General features: G+C 41.7%; 1 protein-coding gene across 3 annotated transcripts; it reads right to left on the bottom strand.

Annotated features, from left to right (window-relative positions):
- znf281b (zinc finger protein 281b) lies at positions 1–26,558 on the bottom strand. Of its 3 annotated transcripts, none has more exons than XM_014158660.2 (7): positions 26,425–26,558; positions 15,617–16,110; positions 15,256–15,360; positions 14,935–15,058; positions 14,173–14,265; positions 7,645–7,763; positions 1–4,843 (listed from the first exon to the last, which is right to left on the bottom strand). In XM_014158660.2, the coding sequence occupies exons 2-7, from the start codon at positions 16,052–16,054 to the stop codon at positions 3,257–3,259; spliced, it is 2,466 nt and encodes an 821-aa protein (XP_014014135.1). In that variant the 5' UTR covers positions 16,055–16,110; positions 26,425–26,558; the 3' UTR covers positions 1–3,256. The 3 variants fall into 3 exon arrangements, with proteins under 3 accessions (XP_014014135.1, XP_014014137.1, XP_014014136.1); XM_014158662.2 differs by having other exon boundaries at positions 14,173–14,256; XM_014158661.2 differs by having other exon boundaries at positions 26,429–26,558.
- Between the last annotated feature and the right edge of the window lie 685 nt (positions 26,559–27,243).

The following is a 27,243-nucleotide window of genomic DNA, read 5'->3' as shown; positions in this document are numbered from 1 at the left end:
TTTTTTTATTACCAAAAATGTTTTTATTGGCTTCTCTAATCAGTTTATAAATTCAATAACAGGTACAGCCCTGGAAATCATATCACAAGGGTCTTGAACAAATAAGACAGGGATAGGGAGGCATCTGCTACAAAATTTGGTGTTGTGACGATCAGAAAAAAGCCATACAAAAACATATCATGCATATCGGTAGAAACAAAAACAAAAAATTAACATACATTTTTAGTGTTTTTGTACATTTTTGTAAACAATATCCTTCTAGAGATCATATCAAAACATTTATGGCGAGTAACAAAAATAAGGGATATAACATGAGAGAAATTAAAGTTTCTATGAGGCATCTAGAATGCAACACTGCTTGGCGTGAAGGCTTTAACAAAACAAATACATTTTGCAATTCAACGAGTCAATTGCTCTTCTATAATTGTAAACACAGGCATTGTTACATGATTATACAAATGTTTAACCTATACTACAAGTATTTCCACTACGTACATGAAACGTGTCCCTGTTTTCTGACGCTTCAGTGATATGAGGTACATTGATCTCTGAAAGACACACTTGACAAAAATGCTGTATAAAATAATTCCAATACTGAGCTATATTGCATGCTGGGGAAAATACATTATTTTATACTAATACAATTGCTCAGAGAACGAAGGCGGGGGTCAAAATTATTGATACCCCTGTTTTCAATACCTCACCGTCAGAGGATAATGGCACTGAAACATAATCTAATATATTTTCCTAATTTGTTTGAGAATACAATATAACTCAGTATTTTACAGTCACTTTTATTAATCTTTATCAAGGTTGTCAATTTTGGACCCCACTGTATATTTAGGTCAATCCTATTTTTTATTTCCTCATCTGCCTCTCGCTCTCCCTCTTTTCTTTAAAAGCATAGTATGTGTTTTGGAGTGAAGTGGCCGGTCAGTCATTCTTTTGTTCCCTGTGATCTGAGCAGCTTTAAAAGTCTATCAGCTGTGGGGGGCACACAGGAAATGATCTAAATACCAACCCTGACTGCCGGGAGAGAATGGCTTGAGCTGTGGAAGACAAAGAAGGCCATTGTTTATTCTTGCAAAGTTTGAAGGACTGCCTTTTTGGGGGGGATATATATATACATACACATAACGTTGAGCCTGTACAAGTGAGGTAATTTTTATGTATCAGGCCCGATTTCATAGGGTACAGACAGATTGATGTACAGTGAATACTTGCACTTCAAAATCGTCCTGCAAAAATAAACTCTTGCTAGGTTACAAATAAATAAAGGGAAAATAGTTTGATTTTTGCATCCAGTAGAGTCTTAGTACATCAGTGGGAATACAACAAAAAAAAAAGAAGTGTTGCAGCATATTATCTGCCCCCTCTCGAAACAACTTACACCGAACAAAAATATAAAAAGCAACATGTAACGTGTTGGTCCCATGTTTCATGACCTGAAATAAAAAATCCCTGAAATTTTCCATACGCACAAAAAGCTTAATTCTTTAATTTGTGCTGAGCAGTATTTTGGTATGTAATGTAATATATATATTTGATTTATTTAACCTTTACCTAGGCAAGTCAGTTAAGAACAAATTCTTATTTACAATGATGGCCTACCCCGGATGACGCTGGGTCAATTGTGCGCCGCCCTATGGGACTCCCAATCACCAGGTACTGCAGTGACACCTCTTGCACTGAGATGCAGTGTCTTAGACCACTGCGCCACTCGGGAACCCAAAATAAAAAAGCCCTTCTGTTGGGAAAAACTCATTCTGATTGGCTGGGCCTGGCTCCCCAGAAGGTGGGCCTATGTCCACCCATAACTGTACCCCTGCCCAGTCATGTTAAATCCATAGATTAGGGCCTAATGAATACATTTCAATTGACTTATTTCCTTATATGAACTGTAACTCAGTCAAATCTTTGAAATTGTTGCATGTTGTTTATATTTTTGTTCGGTATCAATACAGAGGTCTTCTCAGAACATTGGGTTACATACAGTAATGGCAAATCATTTGTACAACCCTTCCCCTTGACCAAACCGTCAAAAAAACACAAACAAAAATACATCTATTCAACCCCAGTCTAACCCTCCCTACAGAACAACAAACCACCCTATCCCACCCACCCCCGTTCACAGTTCTCTCTAATAAAAAAAAAAGAATCACTTGGTTTTGCGCATCCTTAATTGAGTTGGGTTGTTTTCAGGTCTCAATGACAATTTTGTTTTTCAAAGTGCTTGTTTGATTTCCACTGACAAAAAAAAAAAGTTAACGGCCAGGAGTGGAGTGGAACCCAGTAAAAATGAGCGACAACAGTTGTTGAAACGTCGCCAACGGGGCCAGCACATTTCCTTGTCACGGGCCACTGAAGGGGCCATCCAAAAGGTGCATGGCTAGACAAACATCACTTGACACTGTATATAAACAAAAAAGGATTGCGGATTGAAACCTCTTTCCGTTGAGCCTGGACTGTGTGCACTATGAGTTCTTGAGTGTATAAATATCCGTGTTAGCGTGTGTTTTACATGTGGCCCTTTACGGGGGGAAATGGGAACGGTCATTTTCACATTGACACAGAAGTACCGTAATCTCTACACAGCTACACGTAGAGGAAAGGGTTGTTCAATGGCGAAGAAAACTGAACAGGAAGATCCGCTGAATTTGTTTGTCTTTTTGTTCCCCCCTCCTCGAGGGATAAATAGTAACAAAGCTTTGTAGTCTCAAAGTACACTTAAAAAAGTGTGCTAATTGCATCTCATAATACAAAGTTCTCCTTATTACACAATTTTGCCTTAATACCTGAGTAATACGATTCTAGTAACAGACAATATATAACTTTTTTTGCCATTTGAATTCTGGGCCTTTCCCTGCCACAAACGTATTATTATTGAAATTATTAACATCATTCATTATTACTTTACAACTGTATGATGATTGGTAAAACAAGAGTTCAAAGAAAAATCATCAAGCTTAGCTAACCCCTAATTTTTCATTTTAAATTACATTAAAATCTACGTTTACGTTCATATCATACCAACTACACTAACAAAATAAAGACTAAATACAGATTTTTTAAAAAGGAATATAAAAAATTGCATTTGAGGCCTTGAAGACCTTCCCCTGGTAGAGTTCTCGTTATCAACATTTAATGGCAGTGTTTTAAAAAAAAATTGACCTCGCTACAAGAACAAAATGTAGAGGGGTATAGGGACACAAAGAAGAACACAAGACCCGCAACTAGGTTCACCTCGTTTTAACCCTTACCTGAAACTTTGGCTTGTTGGGGTTTTCGATCCTGTACTTACTGGCTCACTGACGTCAGCTAACAAACTGGTATACCCTGAGAATTCTGACACGGGAGTTCGTATTCGGTGGTCGACCTCGGCCCCAGTGCTGTAGCCCAGCGGGGTGCGACGGCCCGACTTAAATTGGGAACCGAAGGCCTGGGCGAAGTTCTCGATCTGGTAGGTGGCCCGCAGGTCCATTTCCTTGGGCGTGTCCAGGTCGGAGTAGCTGCCGTTTCTTCCGTTGCCCTTGGCCCCCTGCTCCTTGGGGGCTCCACCGGCGGCCGTCAGCTCCTGGGGCGTCAGCTGGAACGCGGGGGAGTGGTGCTGCTTCTCCAGCTGCTCGGTGAGCTCCTGAGAGGGGATGAGCTGCTGGTGGCCAGCCGCCTCTAGGCCGCTGAGGTGAAAGGCCGGCTGGGAGGGGGAGCCCACCACCATGCTGTAGTGGGACTTAGAGGAAGACAAAGAGGAGGAAGAAGAAGAGATGGAGGTGATGGGCAGTGGCGAGGAGTCAGTGGGCGGGTAGCCGCACTCCAGCGGAGACGTAGTGTAGACATGCTTATCGGAGAAGAGGGGTCCCGTAGGGCTGGAGAGCAAAGGGAAGGGCCCGCTGGGTCCCAGCGTGGGGAAGGGCCCGCTGTGGCTGGTGCGCTCCAGGGCCTGCAGAAGAAACTTGGAGTACTCACTCATGACCACCTGTTTGTCGCCGCCGTTGGGCGAGTCGTCGTCCAGCTCTGGGGTGACAGGGGCCGCCGGCTGCAGGGTCACGTGGTGCGGGCCGCTGTGGTCTGAGAGGTCAAAGGTCACGTCGTGGTGGTGGTGGTGCGTGCCATCCGACTTGTGGCTGTAGTGGTCCAGCAGGCTCTGGAGCACTTCGTCCGGGATGACCGACTTGTCGTGGTGCTTGAGGTCCAGGGGCGAGGTGTCCAGCATGGTGAGGGTGGGCTCGTTGTGGTGTCCCAGCGAGCCTTGGATCACGCTGCTGGCATGGGGCTGGCCCATGTGGAGGGAGGGCGCCGCGTAGTCGTTGTTGGCCACGTGTTGGAGGTAGCGCCGCTTCTTCACAAACTGCATGGCGTCATCGTAGTTGTTGCTTGTGGCTGATGGGCCTCGTTTTGCGCCTCCGCTGGAGGAGCCCTGGAGGACCATGGCATCTAGCCCCGAGCCCCCCGCCAGCTCCATGGAGCCCTGCTTCTGAGACAGCAGCTTCTGCCCCCCGTCCTCCATGGGGACGAGGCCCTTCTTAGCCTTCTTGAACACCAGCTTGGGTGTGCGGCCCTGCAGGCTGGGGTCGGAACACTCCATGCCGTAGTCCTGCAGGCCCCCGGACGACGCAGTGGTGGCAGCAGCCTTCTTACGCTTACGATCACTGCCCTCGCCTGCGTTTTTGGACTTGCCCCTCTTGCATGCAGAGGTGGCGGTAGCGTTTCCCTGAGTGAGTGAGTAGTTGCCCTGGCCCATGTCCCCGTGGGCAAGCTCCAACATGCTGGGGTCCGGGCCCTTCTTTATGGCTTCTCCGCAGGTCCGCTTGTGCTTCAGTAACCGGTCCGTCCTTGAGAAAAACTACAGGGGAACGGGGGGAGGAGATGCAGAGTATTTGAAAACTTTCTAGTCACTGGATTGAGCAAATGGCACACCGACAGCAAAATGCATCGGCCCACTGTTAGATGCACCCAAAGTGTTCTTGACCAAGCGTTATGGTTTGAAACGTCTGATGACAGAGCACGTAGCAAGCTTCCAACAGTGTGGAACACCCATGATATTTTGAGCAAACATGCTAGATTGAGATAAACTGCAAACATCAGTCTAACATCAAGAACTATTGTCAATCGGACCTGGGTTCAAATAAATGCGTATTCAAGTATGTTACTTAAAAATACACATTTTCTATGTATTTTAGTATTTTCAAATAATGTGGCCAAATCAGCTACTTGTATTTTACTTATTATATAGTATTTTCAAATAAATTCCTATAAATAGACAAAAATATTTTCAAATACTTACTTCCAAATACATTATATCAAATACACCTAGGACCAAGCAGACCTTGGTTCAAGTGCATGAAGTACTTAAACATTTACACTTACGGGAATTGGCCTATATGGATAGGGCCAAATTCGAAATGTTTTTAACAGAAGAAATATGCAAATAGAAATGTTAACAGAAGAAATATGAGAAGCATGTGTATAATCATGGTAGCAAATGAAAGGGAACACTTTGGAAATCCACAACAGTTCACCTGACCTGACTTCAAGACTGAATCCAAACATAACACTTGATTTTATGTGCATTTTACATTTACTGTACTTTTTGCAGCATTTGTCAATGAAAGAAATCTGAAATAACACTGGATACATTCAGTAACATAGTAAGAATATTCATGAGACTTAGGCGCATCAAACAAACAAAAGGACAAGGGTTTGAGTGAGAGGTCTAACTGGTGTCTCCAAGTAGCCACACACAAAATGGACTGGTTGACTGAAGTAAGGAAATATGTGTTCCAACAATGAGCTGCATTTTGGAATAATTGAAATTGTCACTAGTTACCACAGCCACAAAGTCGAAATGGCCTATATTGTAAAAATACATAAAAAGATGCGCATCACTTCGCACAATTCCGTTCTATTTTATTCTGTTATATTACATCATGTTTTTTTCTTTTTACTATAAAATAGATGTGTCTTGACTGCAATATGGGCTCGGGAAATAAGAGGGTATTGTCTACTAAATTAACAAAACAAGACTATGCCACTGCACAGCCATAGGCTACCTTTTTGAAGATCGTGTTGCATAATATAACCAGTTGATATTACGGTTTCAATAAGTGAATCTTAAATGGGACATTTTTTTAATTGACTGAACAAAACATCTCAATGTTAAGTTGCACCCCCTTTTAACCTCAATTCATTGGGGCATGACTACAAGGTGTCGAAAGCGTTCCACAGGGATGCTGGCCCATGTTGACTCCAAAGCCTCCCACAGTTTTGTCAAGTTGGCTGGATGTCCTTTGGGTGGTGGACCATTCTTGATACACACAGGAAACTGTTGAGCGTGAAAAACCCAGGAGTGTTGTGGTTGTTAAAACTCTCAAACCGGTGCGCTTGGCACCTACTACCATACCCCGTTCACAGGCAATTAAATATTTTGTCTTGCCCATTCACCCTCTGAATGGCACGCATACACAATCCATGTCTCAATTGTCTCAAGGATTAAAAATCCTTATTTAACGTCTCCTCCCTTTCATCTACACTGATTGAAGTGGATTTAATTCATTACATCAATAAGGGATCATAGTTTTCGCCTGGTCAGTCCGTCATGGAAAGAGCAGGTGTTCCTAATGCTTTGTACACTCAGAGTGTGAGGCAATTTAGCAATTAGGATTCTTTATCTGTAATGGTAATAAATTAGGCATTGTTGCGCACTGTTGGCATATAGATAATTAGACCATTTCCCCAGTGTGGGCCCTTTTCTAAAAATAGACCTTTTTTAGTCACTTGAGTACTCGAACACAAAAAATGTGAAATGCCCATCGCTACTAGCTAAGTTATAAAATATGATCTTACAGTGTTAGACTTTCACAAAGAACTTCAGAGAAACATCGTATTTCTGTTGGAAATAGAATAGAGTCATGAGTGGATTTGGGTGCTTGTTCCAATGATCGTTCTCTTTACAATATGACCAACATAGGTTCATTCTGTTCAGAAGAACCCAGGGTATGACGCCATGTACGTTGTACATCAAACAAAGCGATCATAAACGTTGATATACAAATGACAAGTTTTATAAATATGGAAATGTGAAGTGCACATTTGGACGGATGTGTGGTTTGCTTTCCTGACATCAAAGCGGCATTCTTTTAATAATTCTCAACGTCTCAGAACACCTTGATTTACAGCATTGCCCTCACTCAGACAAAACATTTGCAAAAGGAGCCCAATTAGCGGGAGGGTTGGGGGCATATTCTTGTTGCGAGCAGTGCTCAAGTTTAGAAAGGCTGTCAGTTGAATCCCATACATAGCTGAAAAGGCGGAGACCCTGAGCTCTGACTTCATGTACAGTTTACTGTACAGCTACTGCGTTCCATTTTAGGAGCTTATCAGTAGCCAAATCTGCCATTTTCAACCCGTATACCCGTTGTAAGTGTTAAGGGCTACATATTTGTACTTGAAAATACTTAAATAAATACACACCAATACTTTCCAAGTATTTCCAAATACATTCCAATATTCAACTACATTTTTTAAAATACTTACCTCGAAATGTGTTTGAAAGTAATTGAAATACTCTAATTTGAACACAGGTCGGTTGCCAATCAAAAATCTGTTCTGCTTCGAGGGTAAAACCTAGTTACCCTTGTGACTGACCTGTTGGCAGGTGTCACATCTGTATGGCTTCTCTCCGCTGTGGGTCCTCTTGTGTCGCTCCATGTGGTACTTCTGGATGAAGCACATGTTACACTGGTCACAGCTGAAGGGCTTCTCTCCTAAGGAAAGAATGGGACAACATTGACACAGAACCAAATTGTTGTTTCTCTTTGCTTATTTGAGCTGTTCTTGCCATAATATGGACTTGGTATTTTACCAAATAAGGCTATCTTCTGTATACCACCCCTACCTTGTCACAAAACAACTGACTGGCTCAAACGCATTAAGGAAAGAAAGAAATACCACAAATTAACAAGGCACACATATTAATTGAAATGCATTCAAGGTGACTAACTCATGAAGCTGGTTGAGAGAATGCCAAGCGTGTGCAAAGCTGTCATCAAGGCAAAGGGTGGCTACTTTGAAGAATCTCAAATATATTTAGATTTTTTTTAACACTTCTTTGGTTACTACATGATTCCATGTATATTATTTCATTGTTTTGATGTCTTCACTAGTATTCTACAATGTAGAAAATAGCAAAAATAAAAGAAAACCCTTGAATGAGTAAGAGTCCAAACTTTTGAGCACGTGCATACACACAGAAACTATTCAGACCCCATGACTTTCCACATTTTGTAACGTTACAGCCTTATTCTAAAATGGATGAAATGCATTTTTCCTCAATCTACACACAATACCCCATACTGACAAAGCAAAAACAGGTTTATATTTTTTGGCAAATTTATTTTAAAAATGTAAAAACGAAATACCTTATTTACACAAGTATTCAGATTCTTTGCTATGAGAATCAAAATTGAGCTCAGGTGCATCCTGTTTCCTTTGATCATCCTTGAGATGCTCCTACAACTTGATTAGCAGATGTTAATGCGAGTGTAGCGAAATGCTTGTGCTGATAGATAGATTACTTGTTAGTACTGCACTGTCGGAACTAACAATTCCACAACAACTACCTTAAATATACATACACACACACAACTGTAAAGGGATGGAATAAGAATATGTACATATAAATATATGGATGAGCGATGGCCGAGCGGCATAGGCAAGATGCAATAGATAGTATAAAATACAGTATAAACATAATAGATGAGTAATGTAAGATATGTAAACATTATTAAAGTGGCATTATTTAAAGTAAATAGTGATCCATTTATTAAAAGTGGCCAATGATTGAGTCTATGTAGGCAGCAGCCTCTCTGTGTTAGTGATGGCTGTTTAACAGTCTGATGGCCTGTTTCAGTCTCCCGGTCCCAGCTTTGATGCACCTGTGCTGACTTCGCCTTCTGGATGGTAGCGGGGTGAACAGGCAGTGGCTCGGGTGGTTGTTGTCCTTGATGATCTTTTTGGCCTTCCTGTGACATTAGGTGCTGTAGGTGTCCTGGAGGGCAGGTAGTTTGCCCTCGGTGATGCATTGTGCAGACCTCACCACCCTCTGGAGAGCCTTGCGGTTGATGGTGGTGCAGTTGCCGTACCAGGCGGTGATACAACCCGATAGGATGCTCTCAATTGTGCATCTGTAAAAGTTTGAGGTTTTAGGTGCCAAGCAACATTTCTAGAGCCTCCTGAGGTTGAAGAGGCGCTGTTGCGCCTTCACCACACTGTCTGTGTGGGTGGACCATTTCGGTGAACCATTACTGTTTCCTGAAGTCCACGATCATCTCCTTTGTTTTGTTGACGTTAAGTGAGAGGTTGTTTTCCTGACACCACACTCTGAGTGCCCTCACCTCCTCCCTGTAGGCTTTCTCGTCGTTGTTGGTAATCAAGCCCACAACTGTTGTGTTGTCTGCAAACTTGATGATTGAGATGGCCACGCAGTAAGGGGTGAACAGGGAGAACAGGAGGGGCCTGAGCACACACCCTTGTGGGGCCCCAGTGTTGAGAATCAGCGAAGTGGAGATGTTATTTCCTACCTTCACCACCTGGAGGCAGCCCGTCAGAAAGTCCAGGACCTAATTGGCGGGGTACAGACCCAGGGACTTAAGCTTAATGAAGAGCTTGGAGGGTACTATGGTGATGTGGTGTCCTTGGAGTCCACCTGTGGTAAATTCAATTGGACATGATTTGGAAAAGCACAACTGTCTATATAACGGTCCCACAGTTGACAGTGCATGTCAGAGCAAAAAGCAAGCCATGAGGTCGAAGGAATTGTCCGTAGAGCTCCGAGACAGGATTGTGTCGAGGCACAGATCTGGGGAAGGGTAACAAAACATTTCTGCAGCACTGAAGGTCTCCAAGAACAGAGTGGCCTCCATCATTCTTAAATGGAAGAAGTTTGAAACCAACATGACTCTTCCTAGAGCTGGCCGCCCAACCAAACTGAGCAATCGGGAGTAAAGGGCCTTGGTCAGGGAGGTGATCAGGAATCTGACGGTCACTCTGACAGAGCTCCAGAGTTCCTCTGTGGACATTAAAGAACCTTCCAGAAGGACTACCAACTCTGCAGCACTCCAACAACCATGCCTTTATGGTAGTGGCCAGACAGAAGCCACTCCTCGGTAAAAAGCACAGCTCGCTTGGAGTTTGCCAAAAGGCACCCAAAGGACTCAGAACATGAGAAACAAGATTCTCTGGTCTGATGAAACCAAGATGTAACTCTTTGGCCTGAATGCCAAGTGTCACATCTGGAGGAAACCAGGCACCATCCCTAAGGTGAAGCATGATGGTGGCAGCATCATGCTGTGGGGATGTTTTACAGGGGCAGGGACTTGGAGACTAGCCAGGATTAACCTGTTAGGGCTAGGGGGCAGCATTTGCACGTCTGGATAAAAAAAATGTACCCGATTTAATCTGGTTACTAATCCTACCCAGTAACTAGAATATGCATATACTTATTATATATGGATAGAAAACACTCTAAAGTTTCTAAAACTGTTTGAATGGTGTCTGTGAGTATAACAGAACTCATTTGGCAGGCAAAACCCTGAGACATTTTCTGACAGGAAGTGGATACCTGATGTGTTGTATTGACTTTAAACCTATCCCATTGAAAAACACAGGGGCTTAGGAATATTTTGGCACTTCCTATTGCTTCCACTAGATGTCACCAGCCTTTACAAAGTGTTTTGAGTCTTCTGGAGGGAGATCTGACCGAACAAGAGCCATGGAACGATGATGTCCCATTAGACACCTGGGCGCGAGTTCATGTTGGGTACCCTCGTTCCAATACGTTATAAAAGAGTATGCATTCGTCCACCTTGAATATTATTCATGTTCTGGTTAAAAAAGGCCCTAATGATTTATGCTATACAACGTTTGACATGTTTGAACGAACGGAAATATATTTTTTCCCCTCGTTCATGACGAGAAGTCCGGCTGGCTTACATCATGTGCTAACAAGACGGAGATTTTTGGACATAAATTATGAGCTTTTTTGAACAAAACTACATTCGTTATGGACCTGTGATACCTGGAAGTGACATCTGATGAAGAGAATCAAAGGTAATGGATTATTTACATAGTATTTTCGATTTTAGATCTCCCCAACATGACGTCTAGTCTGTATCGCAACGCGTATTTTTCTGGGCGCAGTGCTCAGATTATTGCAAAGTGTGATTTCCCAGTAAGGTTATTTTTAAATCTGGCAAGTTGATTGCATTCAAGAGATGTAAATCTATAATTCTTTAAATGACAATATAATATTTTACCAATGTTTTCTAATTTTAATTATTTAATTTGTGACGCTGACTTGACTGCCGGTTATTGGAGGGAAACGATTTCCTCAACATCAATGCCATAGTAAAACGCTGTTTTTGGATATAAATATGAACTTGATAGAACAAAAAATGCATGCATTGTCTAACATAATGTCCTAGGAGTGTCATCTGATGGAGATTGTAAAAGGTTAGTGCATCATTTTAGCTGGTTTTATGGTTTTGGTGACCCTGTCTTTGACTTGACAAAACATTACACACAACTCTTGTAAATGTACTGTCCTAACATACTCTAAATTTATGCTTTCGCCGTAAAACCTTTTTGAAATCGTAAAACGTGGTTAGATTAAGGAGATGTTTATCTTTCAAATGGTGTAAAATAGTTGTATTTTTGAAAAATTTGAATTTTGACATTTATTTGGATTCAAATTTGCCGCTCTTGAAATGCACCTGCTGTTGATGGAGTGCACCACGGGTGGCACGCTAGCGTCCCACCTAGCCCCAAGAGGTTAAGGGAAAGATGAAAGGAGCAAAGTACAGAGAGATCCTTGATGATAACCTGCTCCAGGACCTCAGACTGGGGCGAAGGTTCAGCTTCCAACAGGACAACGGCCGTAAGCACACAGCCAAGACAACGCAAGAGCGGCTTCGGGACAAGTCTCAATGTCCTTGAGAGGCACAGCCAGAGTCTGGACTTGAACCTGATCCAACATCTCTGAAGAGACCTGAAAATAGCTGTGCTGCGACATTCCACATCCAAGTTGACAGAGCTTGAGAGGATCTGCAGACAAGAATGGGAGAAACTCTCCAAATACAAGTGTGCCAAGCCCGTAGCGTCATACCCAAGAAGACTAGAGGATGTAATCACTGCCAAAGTAGTGAGTAAAGGGTCTGAATACTTTTGTAAATGTGATTTCAGTTTATTTTTAATACATTTGCTAAATATTTGTCATTATGGGATAATTGTGGGTAGATTGATCCATTAATCCTTTTTAGAATAAGGCTGAAACATAACAAAATAAGGAAAATGTTAAGGGGTCTGAATACTTTACAAATGCACTGCTTGTGTGTGTGTGTGTGTGTGTGTGTGTGTGTGTGTGTGTGTGTGTGTGTGTAGACAGACACACACACACACACACACACACACACACACACACACACACACAACCAGTCAAGTTTGGACACACCTACACATTCAAGGGTTTTTCTTAAATTTGTACCATTTTCTACATTGTAGAATAATAGTGAAGACATCAAAACTATGAAATAATGTATAGTAACCAAAAAGGTGCTAAACAAAACATATTTTATATTTTGAGATTCTTCTTCTTCTTTGCCTTGATTATAGCTTTGCACACTCAACCAGCTTCATGAGGTTGTCACCTGGAATGCATTTCAATTAACAGGTATGCCTTGTTAAAAGTACATTTGTGGAATTTCTTTCCTTCTTAACACGTTTGAGCCAATCAGTTGTGTTGTGACAAGGTAGGGGTGGTATACAGAAGATATCCCTATTTGGTAAAAGACTAAGTCCATACTATGGCAAGAACAGCTCAAATAAGCAAAGAGAAACAACAGTCCATTAATTTCAGATATAAAGGTCAGATAATCCAGAAAACATCAGAAATTTTGAAAGTTTCTACAGGTGCAGTCGCAAAAACCATCAAGCACTATGATAAAACTGGCTCTCACGAGGACCGCCACAGGAAAGAAAGACCCAGAGTTAACTCTGCTGCAGAGGATAAGTTAATTAGTTACCAGACTCAGATTGCAGCCCAAATAAATGCTTCACAGAGTTCAAGTAACAGACACATCTCAACATCAAATGTTCAGAAGAGACTGTGTGAATCAGGCCTTCATGGTCGAATTGCTGCAAAGAAACCACTACTAAAGGACACCAATAAGAAGAAGAGACTTGCTTGGGCCAAGAAACATGGGCAATGGACATTAGAACAGTGGAAATCTGTCGGTATAATGACTCCAAATTAGAGATTTTTGGTTCCAACAGCCATGTCTTTGTGAGACGCAGAGTAGGTGAATGGATGATTTTCACATGTGTGGTTCCCACCATGAAGCATGGAGGTGGTGTGATGGTGCTTTGCCGGTGACACGGTCAGTGATTTATTTAGAATTAAAGGCACACTTAACCAGCATGGCTACCACAGCATTCTGCAGCAATATGCCATCCAATCTGGTTTGTGCCTAGTGGGACTATCATTTGTTTATCAACAGGACAATGACGCAAAACACACCTCCAGGCTGTGTAAGGGCTATTTGACCAAGGAGAGTGATAAAGTGCTGCATCAGATGACCTGACCTCCACAATCACCTGACCTCAACCCAATTGAGATGTTTTGGAATGAGTTGGACCACAGAGTGAAGCAAAAGAAGCCAACAAGTGCTCAGCATATGTGGTAACTCCTTCAAGACTGTTGGAAAAGCATTCCTCATGAAGCTGAGAGAATGCCAAGAGTGTGCAAAGCTGTCATCAAGGCAAAGCATGGTTACTTTGAAGAATCTCAAATATATTTTGATTTGTTTAACACTTTTTTGGTTAGTACATGATGCCATATGTGCTATGTCATAGTTGTGATGTCTTCACTATTATTCTACAATGTAAGAAATATAAAAATAAAGAAAAACCCTTGAATGAGTAGGTGTCCAAACTTTTAGCTGGTACAGTACATACATACAAAATAAATGGCATTCAGGCATGAGGGTTGGGTTAATTTCAACTCAGGAAGTGAACTGAATTTCAAATTCAAATGTCTCTTTGAATTTCCATTTACTTCCTGAATTGACTAAATTGAAATGGAATTGACCACAGTGCTGGCTGTCATAGGTCAAGACTCACCACTGTGGATCTTTTCGTGCCGCTGCAGCAGGTACTTCTGGATAAAGCTCATGTTACACTGACTGCACCGGAAAGGCCTCTCACCTGTGCGATCAAAAATACAATCACCCACTCTCCACATTAATTGACTATCAGTGGGGGAAAGCAGAAGTTGGCTTTATTCAAGTCTCAGTTCATTAAATTCGACTTTTTGGATAAACACTGCAGAAGAAGCAAACATGCTAGTGTAAGTTAAAGAGTGAAATCCTAAAGGGGATAGTTCAGCCAAATAACACATTTATATTTGTTCCCTTACCTTGAAAGCAATCTTTGGACAGAATCTGCAATAAAACACTTTGGGGGAGCAGTGTCTTGTTTACCGAAACCAACGTGGATTGCATTCTCTCCTTGTCCATAGACTACTTTCAAGGTAAAGAAATGTATATATACACATAGACATTTGTAATTTGGCGGAACATTCGCTTGAAAGAAAAATAATAAAACAGAATTCCTCACCGCGGCGACAATGAGTCAAACCTGCAAGAAATGTTTGTGTCATTTACATTACCTCAACATTTACAGGACATTTGTAGCATCAAACAAATGTCATCCACGCTACTCACGTCAGTGATATTGGGTGCATTCGTTTTAGCTCACCCTGTGCCTTGGGTGGGTGAGGATTTCACTTTAGAACCAATAGAATTACCTAAAAAAAATAAAAAAAGTGCGCACTCCAGCCACCTCAAAATAATTCCCATGCAGAAAGCACCGAAAGCCTCTCACCTGTGTGAATGAGCACATGTCTGCGGAGGTGGTAGGAGCTGCGGAAGGCAGCGTTGCAGTGCTCACAGATGTGCGGTTTGGAGTTGGGAGACAGGCCGGTCCCCTCGCCGTCCAACATCATGGCCTGTGCGGGGCGCGGGACAGAATTAAAGGTCAGAATAACCCGAATGCAATTTTTCGGCGAAGTGTAAACATGTTGTTTGAGGGGACAAACTGCTGTTAACATGACCTGACCACAGCAAAACTGATCTGCTGTGCGACTTTTTGGTATCTTTGATTCTAAAAATGCATATTAATGTAAATGCTAGAGATGTGTTCTACCTTGGGTTCTCCACGTTTTCTTCTGGCTTTCCCCTCCCCATCACTGTTGCTCTTCCGTCTTCTTCCCGACGTCTCTTTCGGCCCTTTCTCTGGTCTTCCAGACATCTGAGGACAAAGCAGAGGTGGTGGTTGGCCATGTAGACAGATACGTGCTTATGATGTGATATCTCATGCACACAGTGTGAATATTCTCAAAGGAGCGATAGGCGCTATACTGATAACTAATTTTGATCTTCACAGAGGGAGTACCAAAGACAAAAATATGAAAGCATACATGATAACTCTACAGAAACTATCTATTGAGCGAGGCCCCTTTTCAGCCACTAAAACTACAACGCTACAAATAAACATGGTTCCTCACCGGCTCTCCCATTCGGACATTGCCGAGGCTGAGGTCGTGCAGCAGCATGTTCTGATGGTTGTGGTGGTGGCCTCCACCAAACTGCATCTCCAGCATCTCATTGCCCTTCCCCGCGCCCCCTCCGCCACAGCTGCCACCCAGCCCTCCTCCTCCCCCGCCACCTCCGCTATAAAGGGGCATGCGGTAGTCCAGCTCGCTCATCCGCTCTTGCTTGATGCCCATGCCGTGGAGGAAGCCGTGGGCGTTGGGTGGCGAGTCGCGCTCCTTCTTCAGGATCATCTCCTGGGGCATCTCCATGACCGACTGCGAGGCCAGGCGGGTGAAGCTGGTGACGGGTGGCAGGTGGCTGAACATGAGCATGCCGGGGGCAAAGTTTGGGTCCATGCCCCCATTGCCTCGCAGAAACTCGTTGCCTAGCTTGTCTTGGATAATACTCATGGTTGGTCAGTACGTGTAGAAAGGGGAAACACTAAATGGGGCCAGGTGGGGATGTCCTGGAAGAGAAGGGAGAAGAGGCTAAGTATAAAACCACATTATCAGTTTTACAAGTGTTATTTAGCAAACGCACTTATACAGAGCAACTTAAAGGATTAATTAGGGTTAAAGGGACATTTCACAATTGTTCAACTTCATATTCATCATCTCCAGCACCACCTGTGAAATTGGCATGTTTCTATGTTTTCTGGGGGGGAAAAAAAGAGGAAGATGTTTCCAATGACGTCATTGACTTCAACCAACTATGAGTAGGCATTGCCTACTAATTTGTTGACATCATTGGAAACACTTCTCTTCCTCTATCTTTTTGACTACAAAAAAATAGAAATATACTATTAGCACATGTTGATGTTGGGGTGGTGCTGGTGAAATTTCCCTTTAACTGCCTTGCTTGAGGGGACATTGACAGATTTTTCTATATCTTGAGTTGAGAGAATATATACGAAAAGTTGTTTTCTCCGGTGGCTTTTTGCATGAGAGAAAAAAACAAAGCCGGACAGTTATTCCGAGGAAGATATAGGCTGCAAGCCTGCAATCTTGTAAAGCAATCGTGTAACCCTGACCTCAGGGCTAGACTGGTCCCAGGTGGAGTCTGCGTGTTCTCCATTTCCCCAGTCATCCATTAATTACTTGATTGGATTTATTGGGCTTTGCCTATCTGGAACAGGATGCATGAGTAATTCTACTTCTATGGAGTGAGGCTATGATATAGTGGCTGGGTTATGGTTATCAAGCAAAACTTCTGTGGCTCCTTTGAAGACCTTTTAAACATCCTGCCTCTTGTTTACTTGATGCAATATAATGTAGGATAGCTCACATTTCCAAATGCCAGGCGGCTATGGCTAAATCAAATTGCCATGATTAAAGAGGGCAAAATAACTATACTGTTAAAGCAGGGACTAAATTGCCTAGTCCAGTGCTATCATGCAAAGCACTAGGGGAGCGACATGCGTTATATCAATGTCACATAAGGTTCACAGCAAAATCAAGGCCATTACTAACCGTACTAAGTCTATCTCACCGGGTCAACAAAGATTAAAGAAACAACTTAAGCTAAAGCAAAGCTTAACCTCTTGACTGCAGGCAGCATGCCCCCAACAATGGACCAAGGCCAGCAGCTGTGGCAGTCTGAATGGAATATCTGCCTAATAAATGGCGCTGAAGATTTTGCTCTCGAAAACACAACGCATTTAACAAGGCATTCTGCCTTATCCCAAGGGTTCTCAGCTATAAGCACCGCTTACCGGTGGGACCATGCGAAATACAATCCCAACTCTCTGTTTTAATGTTTAGAAACCAATTTTCAGATAGGCACTAGACTACCCGAACAGTGGACATCCCCTGCAGTCAGACCTTCATATTAAATAGGAGTGTAGATCGATATGGAGACTTAGAAAAAAGATTCACCCATTTTGAAAGTTATATTGTTTTTGTGAATCTGAGTGAAACTATCGATTGCCCGGGTCATTTCACGTGTATCTGAGCTATTACCGTTCAAGCTGGCAGAAAATCGGCAGGTATAACGTAGCATTGCGATAACGCCGCTCTCACTACACTGGAAGTTAATAGTAATTTGATTTATAGATTGCAAAAACATCATAGATATCAGATATCAATACTGTCAGATGTCATAACGCAGGAGGTTCTCTTTTAAAAATATATATATATTCCTACCTCAAGAAATGTGTAATTTAACAGAGGCCCTAATGCATTTCTCCTATTTGTCTGCCTTTTCAGTCCAGGGTGCATTGCATGGTGTCGTTGCGAATGTAAGACTCCACTCTGAGGCACATCGATCTGCATGTTGAACATGGTGAGATTGTAGACTGCTAAATTAATAGTGCAGTTTGTTTAGGTGATTTTACAGCTAACTAGCCACTCCACATGGTGATACTGACATTGCTATTACTGTGAGCCGCTACATTTGCTAGCTAGCTAGCTAGCCAGCCAGCCAATAGAGAGAGCATTGCGGGTTTTGTAGTCAACTTGAGCTGCAACAGATTTCCACAATAAATGTTCATGTTGCTTCCAACCTTAACAAAATGAAACATTTCACAAAGAATATTGTTCTCACATATTATTGTAACACTGTAAATTATAGGAATTAGTGGTTTTGGATGGATTCTTTAAGTTGTCTGCATATATTATGACAACATTTGTCTTCGTCAAGGATTTTGTGCACAAACGTTTTTCACGAGGCAAGCCCAAGTTCGGGAGCTAAAGTCTACGGCCCTTCGTTGGTCATTGGTCAACAGTAGGCAGTCTTCAATTAAGTGTTTGTCATTCAACGATACTCATTTTCATGCAAATGTTTCCACTTGAGAAATACTGCATCATAGATGTAAAAATTGGGCGACTAAGATCTCCTCTGCAAAAACATCAAAAGTAATGACAGATTTCTTGAGATATCGTAGATTAATTCGGACTATTTTGAGGAAGTGTATACTGGCTCTGGAGTCTCAAGAGACATAAACCGTGCTATTGTGAGTTTTTTCAAGCGAAGTTCTTTAAAGGGAGTATGCGACTTGGGCTGACGCCATTCAAGTCAACAGGTTGATAATATGCACGCAGCTCTCGCTCCTACACCCTCCTTTTTCTTTAACTCATTGTTATTACAATTATTATAATAAGTCATGTCATTCGTATGCTTCGTATACACTGCATTCGGAAAGTATTCAGACCCCTTGACTTTCTCTACATTTTGTTACAGCCTTACTCTAAAATTGTTTTTCCCCTCATCAATCTACACACAAGCCCAAGTCCGGGCTCTGGCTGGGCCACTCAAGGACATTCAGAGACTTATCCTGAAGCCACTCCTGCGTTGTCTTGGCTGTGTGCTTAAGGTCGTTGTCCTGTTGGAAGGTGAACCTTCGCCCCCAGTCGGAGGTCCTGAGCGCTCTGGAGCAGGTTTTTAAATCAAAGATCTCTGTACTTTGCTCTGTTCATCTTTAACGTGATTAGTCTCCCAGTCCCTGTCGCTGAAAAACATCCCCACAGCATGATACTGTCACCACCATCCTTCACCGTAGGGATGGTATTGGCCAGGTGATAAGTGCTGCCTGGTTTCCTCCAGACGTGATGCTTAGCATTAATTTAAAAGAGTTTCATCTTGGTTTCATCAGACCAGAGAATCTTGTTTCTCATGGTCTGAAAGTCCTTTAGGTGCCTTTTTGCAAACTCCAAGCAGGCTGTCATGTGCCTTTTACTGAGGAGTGGCTTCCATTAGAGCCTTGGGCCAGTAACCAAAAGGTTGCTGGATCGAATCCCTGAGCTGACAAGGTAAATATCTGTCGTTCTGCCCGAGCAAGGCAGTTAACCCACTGTTCCCCGGGCGCCGAAGACGTGGATGTCGATTAAGGCAGCACCCCAAACCTCTCTGATTCAGAGGGGTTGGGTTAAATGCAGAAGACACATTTCAGTTGAAAGCATTTAGTTGTGCAAATGACTAGGTATCCGCCTTTCCCTTTCCTGTCTACTACCATAAAGGCCTGATTGGTGGAGTGTTCTAGAGATGGCTGTCCTTTTGGAAGGTTCTCCCATCTCCACAGAGGAACTCTGGAGCGTTGTCAGAGTGACCATTGGGTTCTTGGTCACCTCCCTGACCAAGGCCCTTCTCCCCCAATTGCTCAGTTTGGTTGGGTGACCAGCTCTAGGAAGAGTCTTGTTGGTTCCAAACGTCTCCCATTTAAGACTGATGGAGGCCACTGTGTTCTTGGGGATCGTCAATGCTGCAGACATTTGGTACCCTTCCCCAGATCTGTACCTCGACACGATCCTGTCTCGGAGCTCCACAGACAATTCCTTCTACCTTATGGCTTGGTTTTTGCTCTGACAAGCACGGTCAACTGTGGGACCTTATACAGACAAGTGTGCGCCTTTCCAAATCATGTCCAATCAATTGAATTTACCACAGGTGGACTCCAATGAAGTTGTAGAAACATCAAGGATGATCAATGGAAACAGGATGCACCTGAGCTAAATTTTGAGTCTCATGGCAAAGGGGCTGAATACTTGTGTAAATAAGGTATGTTTTTTTATTTGTAATACATTTGCTGATAACATGTTTTCGCTTTGTCACTATGGGGTATTGTGTGTAGATTGATGAGGAAAACATTGTATTTTATCCATTTTAGCATAAGGCTGTAACGTAACAAAATGTGTAAAAAGTGAAGGGGTCTGAATGCTTTACAAAGGCACTGTACACCGCTAAGAATTTTGACCAATCGATTGGTCGAAAGAACAACAATAATAATAGGCTACACTGATAACTCATGGTTGACTGCCAAACGTATACATGTCCCCATAATATTTAAATTAAGGAACTGTGATAACCATTATTTTAGCAATTCATGGTATATGCCACCCCTAATAAAAATGCCTCCCATCCTGCTGATTTGAGCTGCTGAACAGTATTTGCACGAGCCGCATTAATGGATGAGAAAGTGAACTTGCTAAACTTTTTGGAAAGCGCACAGCGGGGAATCGGGGATGCCCTGCTTTGCGATCTATTGCCTAGGACATCAACAGCCAGGAATTCATTAAATAACATATATAGGCACAGCACTTTTTGCCCATTTTGGCCGAATTAAATTGACGCATTTGGCGATGATGAACTTCAATTCCACTTGAACATGGTAGAATAGCTTAGCCATACTCATTAATAGCATAATCTATACTTTAATATACTCTTGGTGAATTTACATGGCATTGCAAGATAAGACATTGCGAGATACAGATTACAAAGATACAGCCTATGCGCACGGTTCCGACTGACTGTCTCTCCCTTGCCTGCTCTTTATCTTGGCTATGAAAGATGTGAGTGTGTGTTCAGTCTTTGGTCTGTTGCGTCTAGAGTACCGTAGCCTACTCATTGATAGCCCCTACTTTAGTGAACTTGAGACATTTCATGCCAAGAAATTGACAGATACAGTATTGCAAGATACAGCTTTTGAATACCGAGGCATGGTTAGGACTGTCTGCCTGGTTGTTGACTTGCTTATCTATGCCCCTCCCCAGCTCCTTATTTGCTGTGAAAGACGCTAAAAAGTTTGTTCTCGGAAGTAGCCGACAGCAACTACGACGGGTAAGGAGTCGAGGAATCGAGTCGTTTGGAGTCGACTCTCAACGACTACTTGTTTATCCATGGTCCATGCAAATGTTACAAATGTTTATACCACAGCATTGTAGAATACTCATTTCTGATTGGTTAGAAGGGCATTCTGAAATGGACATTAAAACCAGATAATGGGACAGTTGTAAAAGGTATCGGGACACCTCGCAATCCTGACGCAATATGCACCTACACATGCAGACCATACTTGCTATAAAGTTACAGAAAAATAAACCAACAACCACACTACATTGTAAATGCAGATCCATCGAGGAAAAACTTAGCTAGCTAGTATTGATGTTTCAGCAAAGACGTGTTTTTTTTTTAGCATTTGATAGCCTAAAGTGGTGAGTGATGAACTAGAATTTCTCCGGTCCCTATGTTGCAGTCTGATTGGGGTTGGGCAGTATCCAGATTTTCATATCGTCATACCGTCCTTCTCTCACACTGGGATTTCTGGTATAAGCGGTTTAGTACACAAGTGGGCACCAAAAAAAACGCGAAAAAGCCCATTGGGCGTCTATGTCATATATATATATATATATATATATATATATATATATATATATATATATATATATATATATATATATATATATATATCGAAGCTGCATGGAGGCTGCTAGTTAAATATGTTAACGAGCGCAAACAATATGCAAAGACAGGTAATCAAGCTCATAAAGGTCTACATATCTAGGTATTTGTGCAAATTAACAAAGTTTTGACGAATTGCAGCACTGGCGCTCCAGCAGCATGTCTACAAGATGTGTGGAGTCTGGAGTCGCTAGGGCAACTGGCCTGCCTGCTCTAAGAAGAGGGGGGAGGAGCAGACCGGCTGTGAACAGAGAGGAGAAAAATACAAGGAAATCAAGATAGCAATGGCAGCTGTACAAATAACTAATCCAAAAGGGCTTACCTTCTCAAACACGTCAGAAAGCTAACACAATATGATTCCCCGTCACCTTATTAATTCAGCCACTTTTAGATAGCAAAAAACGAAGGGTCGTGTTTACGCATAATTTTGTGTTTTTCACGCAGGAAAAAAAGATTCAACGCACAAGAAATATCTTGCTGCGTTTTGTAAACACAGATCTAAAATGCTTCTTATTGTAATTTCTGCTCGGCATTAAACCATTTCTGTGCTCCAGCTGCACTTCTATACTCGGATGAGAGTTCATGAGTGCCCATTCTATCAGCAGACAGCGCTCCAACTGATGAATAGCTTCTTTTCTCCAGTACTTTGAGTGTAGCCAGCCTAATTTATCTCTGGTAAAACGCAAGATTAACTTTTAGCAAAAACATTAGGAAATGTACCTGCGAACATTATTTCTATAACAGGCGTAAACATTAGAAATATGATGACCATGCATAGTTTTATTTATTCATTGTAAGCTCATTTACTTGTGTGGCTGCCAGCCAAATAGTGTTACACTTCTGTTGTCATTGATGAAAATGGAAGCCATTTTATGTCGAATGTGTTGCACTAATGTATTTTCTGTGATGGAAAACGATAGTTGCACGTCCCTGATCACCCTATTGAAGCAATAAAACACTAGCTTCAATATAAATCTTGACCCCTGTCAATACACAGCTGGACTCATCTGCTCCCGCTTTCTCCTGTTGTGCCATTTAAGTGATAATGCCCGAGAAGCCGGTGTTTGGAGGATATATTGGCACGGGTGTTGTTAGGCCCGAGACGAAGCCGAGGGCTGGCAAACCGTGCCAATTTATCCTCCAAACGTCGGCATCAATGGTATTATCACTTTTATACGACAGGTTAACATAATTCAAATAATGATTGACATATTTGCACAAAAACGTTATTTTGATGAATTTATTCATACTAGTTCATCCTTCCACAAGATACAGTCTAATGAGGCGCGATTATGCCTGGCATAGAGAATGTGTTCCCTCGTCAGAAAACCGGTGTTCAGAGGAGCTAGCCAACAACACAGCTAACACAATAAACTTCAAACTGAAGCTGGAATGACTGCAAACTAGCTGCACTTTATCTTTTTCCAATTTACATTTCTTTGTATATATATAGAGAGAGATATAGAGATATATATATATATATATATATACATAAAAATTATGCCAGCTGATTCATGGTTTCGACTGTCTGAGAAACGCTGCCTGCCTGTCTCGTCCCGACACGTTCATTACTATGGGACAGCTGGAGATCAAATTTGAATATTGAAACAATGTTGCAAATGTCAGACACAGACAGCAAGGTTTATAAAAATCTTAGCTGTTGAAAACTAAATGTTAGTCTAAAAGAAATGCGAGATAATGTCTAGATGCTTTTTATAGTGGAGATTAAGTTTATAAAATATCTGGCTGGGCTGATGAGACAGTGGATTGTGCAGTCAGATGGAACACAGTAAATAGGCATTTTAACATCATTGATTAAGCCGGTAGTAAGTTGTGAAATAGACATCGGCTGGAATGCGGTTTTAATCAATCAGCATTAGACCGAACGCGGAGTGCCTAGATACAGCCCTTAGCCATGGTATATCGGCCATATACCACAAACCCCTAAGGTGCCTTATTGCTATTATAAACTGGTTACCAACGTAATAAGAGCAGCATTCAGGGCTCGAACCACCCAGTTCATAATTACAAACAAACACGTGACTGGCTCAACTGTGCTTGGGAACTAAGTAAGTAACTAAGTAATTCAAAATGTAAAATAATGTGACAGGTGAAATAAGAACGCAATCTGCTTCATCTAACGCATGCACAAGTTGCCTGCAGGTATTTACTTAAAGTAGCAACAAATATTATAAGTTATTGAAAAACTTCACAGTATTGATGTTATTGAAAACCCATCCTGTGGCTATTTACAAACACTATGAGGTACACCTCCTAAGCCTATTTCTGATTGGAAGGGCTTTTGTAGAGCATGCATTATGGTATATCCTCAAAGTAGAATTCAAAGGCTATAGTTCATGCTTACTTGTTCTGTGTTTGACCTGCTTTTGATAGCAAATGTTGAATTAAAAACATTATTGGCATTGCTGAATTCGATTTTCATAATAGCAAGCTGATGGTTTGGTTAGTTAAACTAGCGAGTCTGTTTGGTTACCCAGGCAACTACTATAGCTATCTTGTAAACTTGCTAACTACTTGAGTGGATGTTGAACACATTTCTACAGGCAAATTAACAATTATAACAATGGTATAAAAGGGATTATAAATCGGGTGGTTCGCAGATTACTGCACCTGTACATAGCCCATCTATAATTTAGCCCAAACAACTACCTCTTCCCCTACTGTATTTATTTATTTACTTATTCTGCCCCTTTGCACCCCATTATTTCTATTTCTACTTTGCACTTTCTTCCACTGCAAATCTACTATTCCAGTGTTTTACTTGCTATATTGTATTTACTTTGCCAACATGGCCTTTTTTGCCTTTACCTCTCTTATCTCACCTCATTTGCTCACTTTGTATATAGACTTATTTTTCTACTATATAATTGACTGTAGGTTTGTTTTACTCCATGTGTAACTCTGTGTTGTTGTATGTGTCAAACTGCTTTGCTTTATATTGGCCAGGTCGCAATTGTAAATGAGAACTTGTTCTCAACTTGCCTACCTGCTTAAATAAAGGTGAAATAAAAAATAAAATAAATATCAGGCACTATACCACGGGTATAACAAAACATTAATTTTTACTGCTCTAATTACGTTGGTAACCAGTTTATAAACAGCAATTAGGCATCTAGGAGGTTTGTGGTATATGGCGAAAATACCACACCCCCTCGTGCATTATTGCTTACTAATCAACTCAGGGCTCTATAAAAAATAATGATCGACATGGAAGTTGTTTTCCTCGATGCTCTAGCAGAAGCCTCTAACCCTCTCAAATGACCTTGTGCTCGCCTAATACCAATTAGACATCACCATAATATTAGGCCCGTGAAGAATAGTGTAGCCAGCCATCACCAATCAAATGTAGGCTAGCTACTTCTGAAACATTATCCAAATCACGTGTTACGTGCGACATTTTGTATATCACATGCAGCCAAACAAAAATCGTTGCTGCAATGTAAAATGTGCACGTTTATCTTTTCCCTTTCAAATTACAATGTCTGGTTGACAATTTATTAAAATGTATTACCCGGGATGTGAACACCTTGAATTTGCTGCCCTTGACAATTTATAAGAAGAACCACAGGCTTTAGTCACTGCCTGTGATAAACACGTCAAATTACACGGTCCACTAGTCTAAAACAAACCATATTTCACCTTGAATTTAGTAACATAATGTAGTATAACGTTAAAACGGCTCTTTGGCTGACTATTCCAGCTGGATCCTGAACGGCTCAGGCGCAAATGTATTGTTTAGTCTAGCCTACCATTTGGCTACGCGACATCGAATTATATGGAAAGCGGATGGGCTTTTGTGATGCATAGCTAGTTAGCTAGCTGGCTACAATGAAACGAATTACGTTAGCTACCTACCTAGATGTCCTCGCCAGCTTTGCTGATACAAAACACACTTCTGTCACAAATGCAATACTATTAAGACACAATAACACAGGACAACAAATCGACTCATACATTGTGAAAATTTAACCTGGTTGGCGACGGCTCAATAATAATGGGTAACGTTAGCTAGTTGTGCTAGCTAAGTCCAAGTAACGTTAATCTCAAACTGACAAAACATTACAGTACATTACCCTGGGATTCAATGGCTTTACAGGTCGCACGACCTTAATAAAAACTCAAATAGTGACATTAGCTCACGGTGGAGCACATTTTATTAACCCATTTATGAAAGACGATTGGTTGGGACCAGGCTCGAGAAAACATTCTGGTCATCTCTGGCGTTCGAGTATATTTATCAAACTACAGTAACTAGCTAGTTATAACTGTAGCTAATTATACCTAGCAATTACCGCTGCATTTAGTAATACATGATGTACTGTTTGGGATCTAAAGTTAAATTGCACCGCATTCTGAAAATAGTAACTACGGATGCTATGAGCCAAATTAGTGCTTACCAGCTAGCTAAAGCTAACGAGCTAGCCGCTCCAACTGAAACCCCGCATTACTATGATCCATGCAACAGAGAAACAATGATGCTCGGCTTTGAGTGCATCTCTCGCTGGTTGAAACGATATGCGTTTCACATTTCCACATAACTCGACACATTTCAACAAATACTCCAAAATAAATGGAAATGTATATTTACCTACACATGACCGCTATTTGCATTAAACGTTCGTATTTTCTTCCCTTTCTCGTTCTTTTTAGGTTTTATAGCCAAAACATTGTTGTCTTGGGGCCCCTGCTTTCTTCCATCTTGTCTTGGCGCGGGGAATTATGGGTCTAGCGAGCGGACGGGTCCTGAGAGGGGAGAAGACAGGGGTTTCCCCTAGAGTCAGCGCTATCTGGGGTCCTTGGGACGTCCATACCATGAATCAAAAACCATAACCTTAACCCTTACCTTTAACAATTTTACATTCAAACTTCAATGAGGTAGGGACTTTTCAAGGAACCCGGAAAGCAATGAGCTTTCCACTAGCTTTGATAGCCACAAAGTCAGATTCCACAGCCGCAAAGCCCAAATTTGCAAAAAAAATCAACTTAATTTAAGGTTTGGGTTAGGAATAAGGTTAGCAGTGTGGTTAGATTTAGGGTTAGGTTTAAAATTACATTTTAAGAAGATATATTGTATGAATGTGCTGGGTTTATGACTTTGTGTCTATAGAAGCTAGTGACGACTGGAGACAGGCAAGAGAGTTACTGCAGACTTGCAGTACCCTAGAGATGGCTAGTGTGACCTAAGGTCGCGACATCCTTTTCCACTGTCAGGTCGATATTGTTGACTGGAATATTATCAACTATATTTAGTTTTATTTTATTGTGGTTAAATTGTAATTCTGTAAGGTAAATCATCATTGCACTGTAGATTAAACAAATGCAGATGGGCTTCTGATGATAGAAGTCACAACATTCTGAATATTGAGATAATGTGGTCTTTTGCATCATTATTTGAAACAAATGTGAT

This window comes from Salmo salar, chromosome ssa19 (assembly GCF_905237065.1).
Source record: "Salmo salar chromosome ssa19, Ssal_v3.1, whole genome shotgun sequence".
NCBI classification, from domain to species: domain Eukaryota; kingdom Metazoa; phylum Chordata; class Actinopteri; order Salmoniformes; family Salmonidae; genus Salmo; species Salmo salar.
Note: the sequence above shows the minus strand (reverse complement) of the source record. Positions and strands in the feature narration are given on the sequence as shown.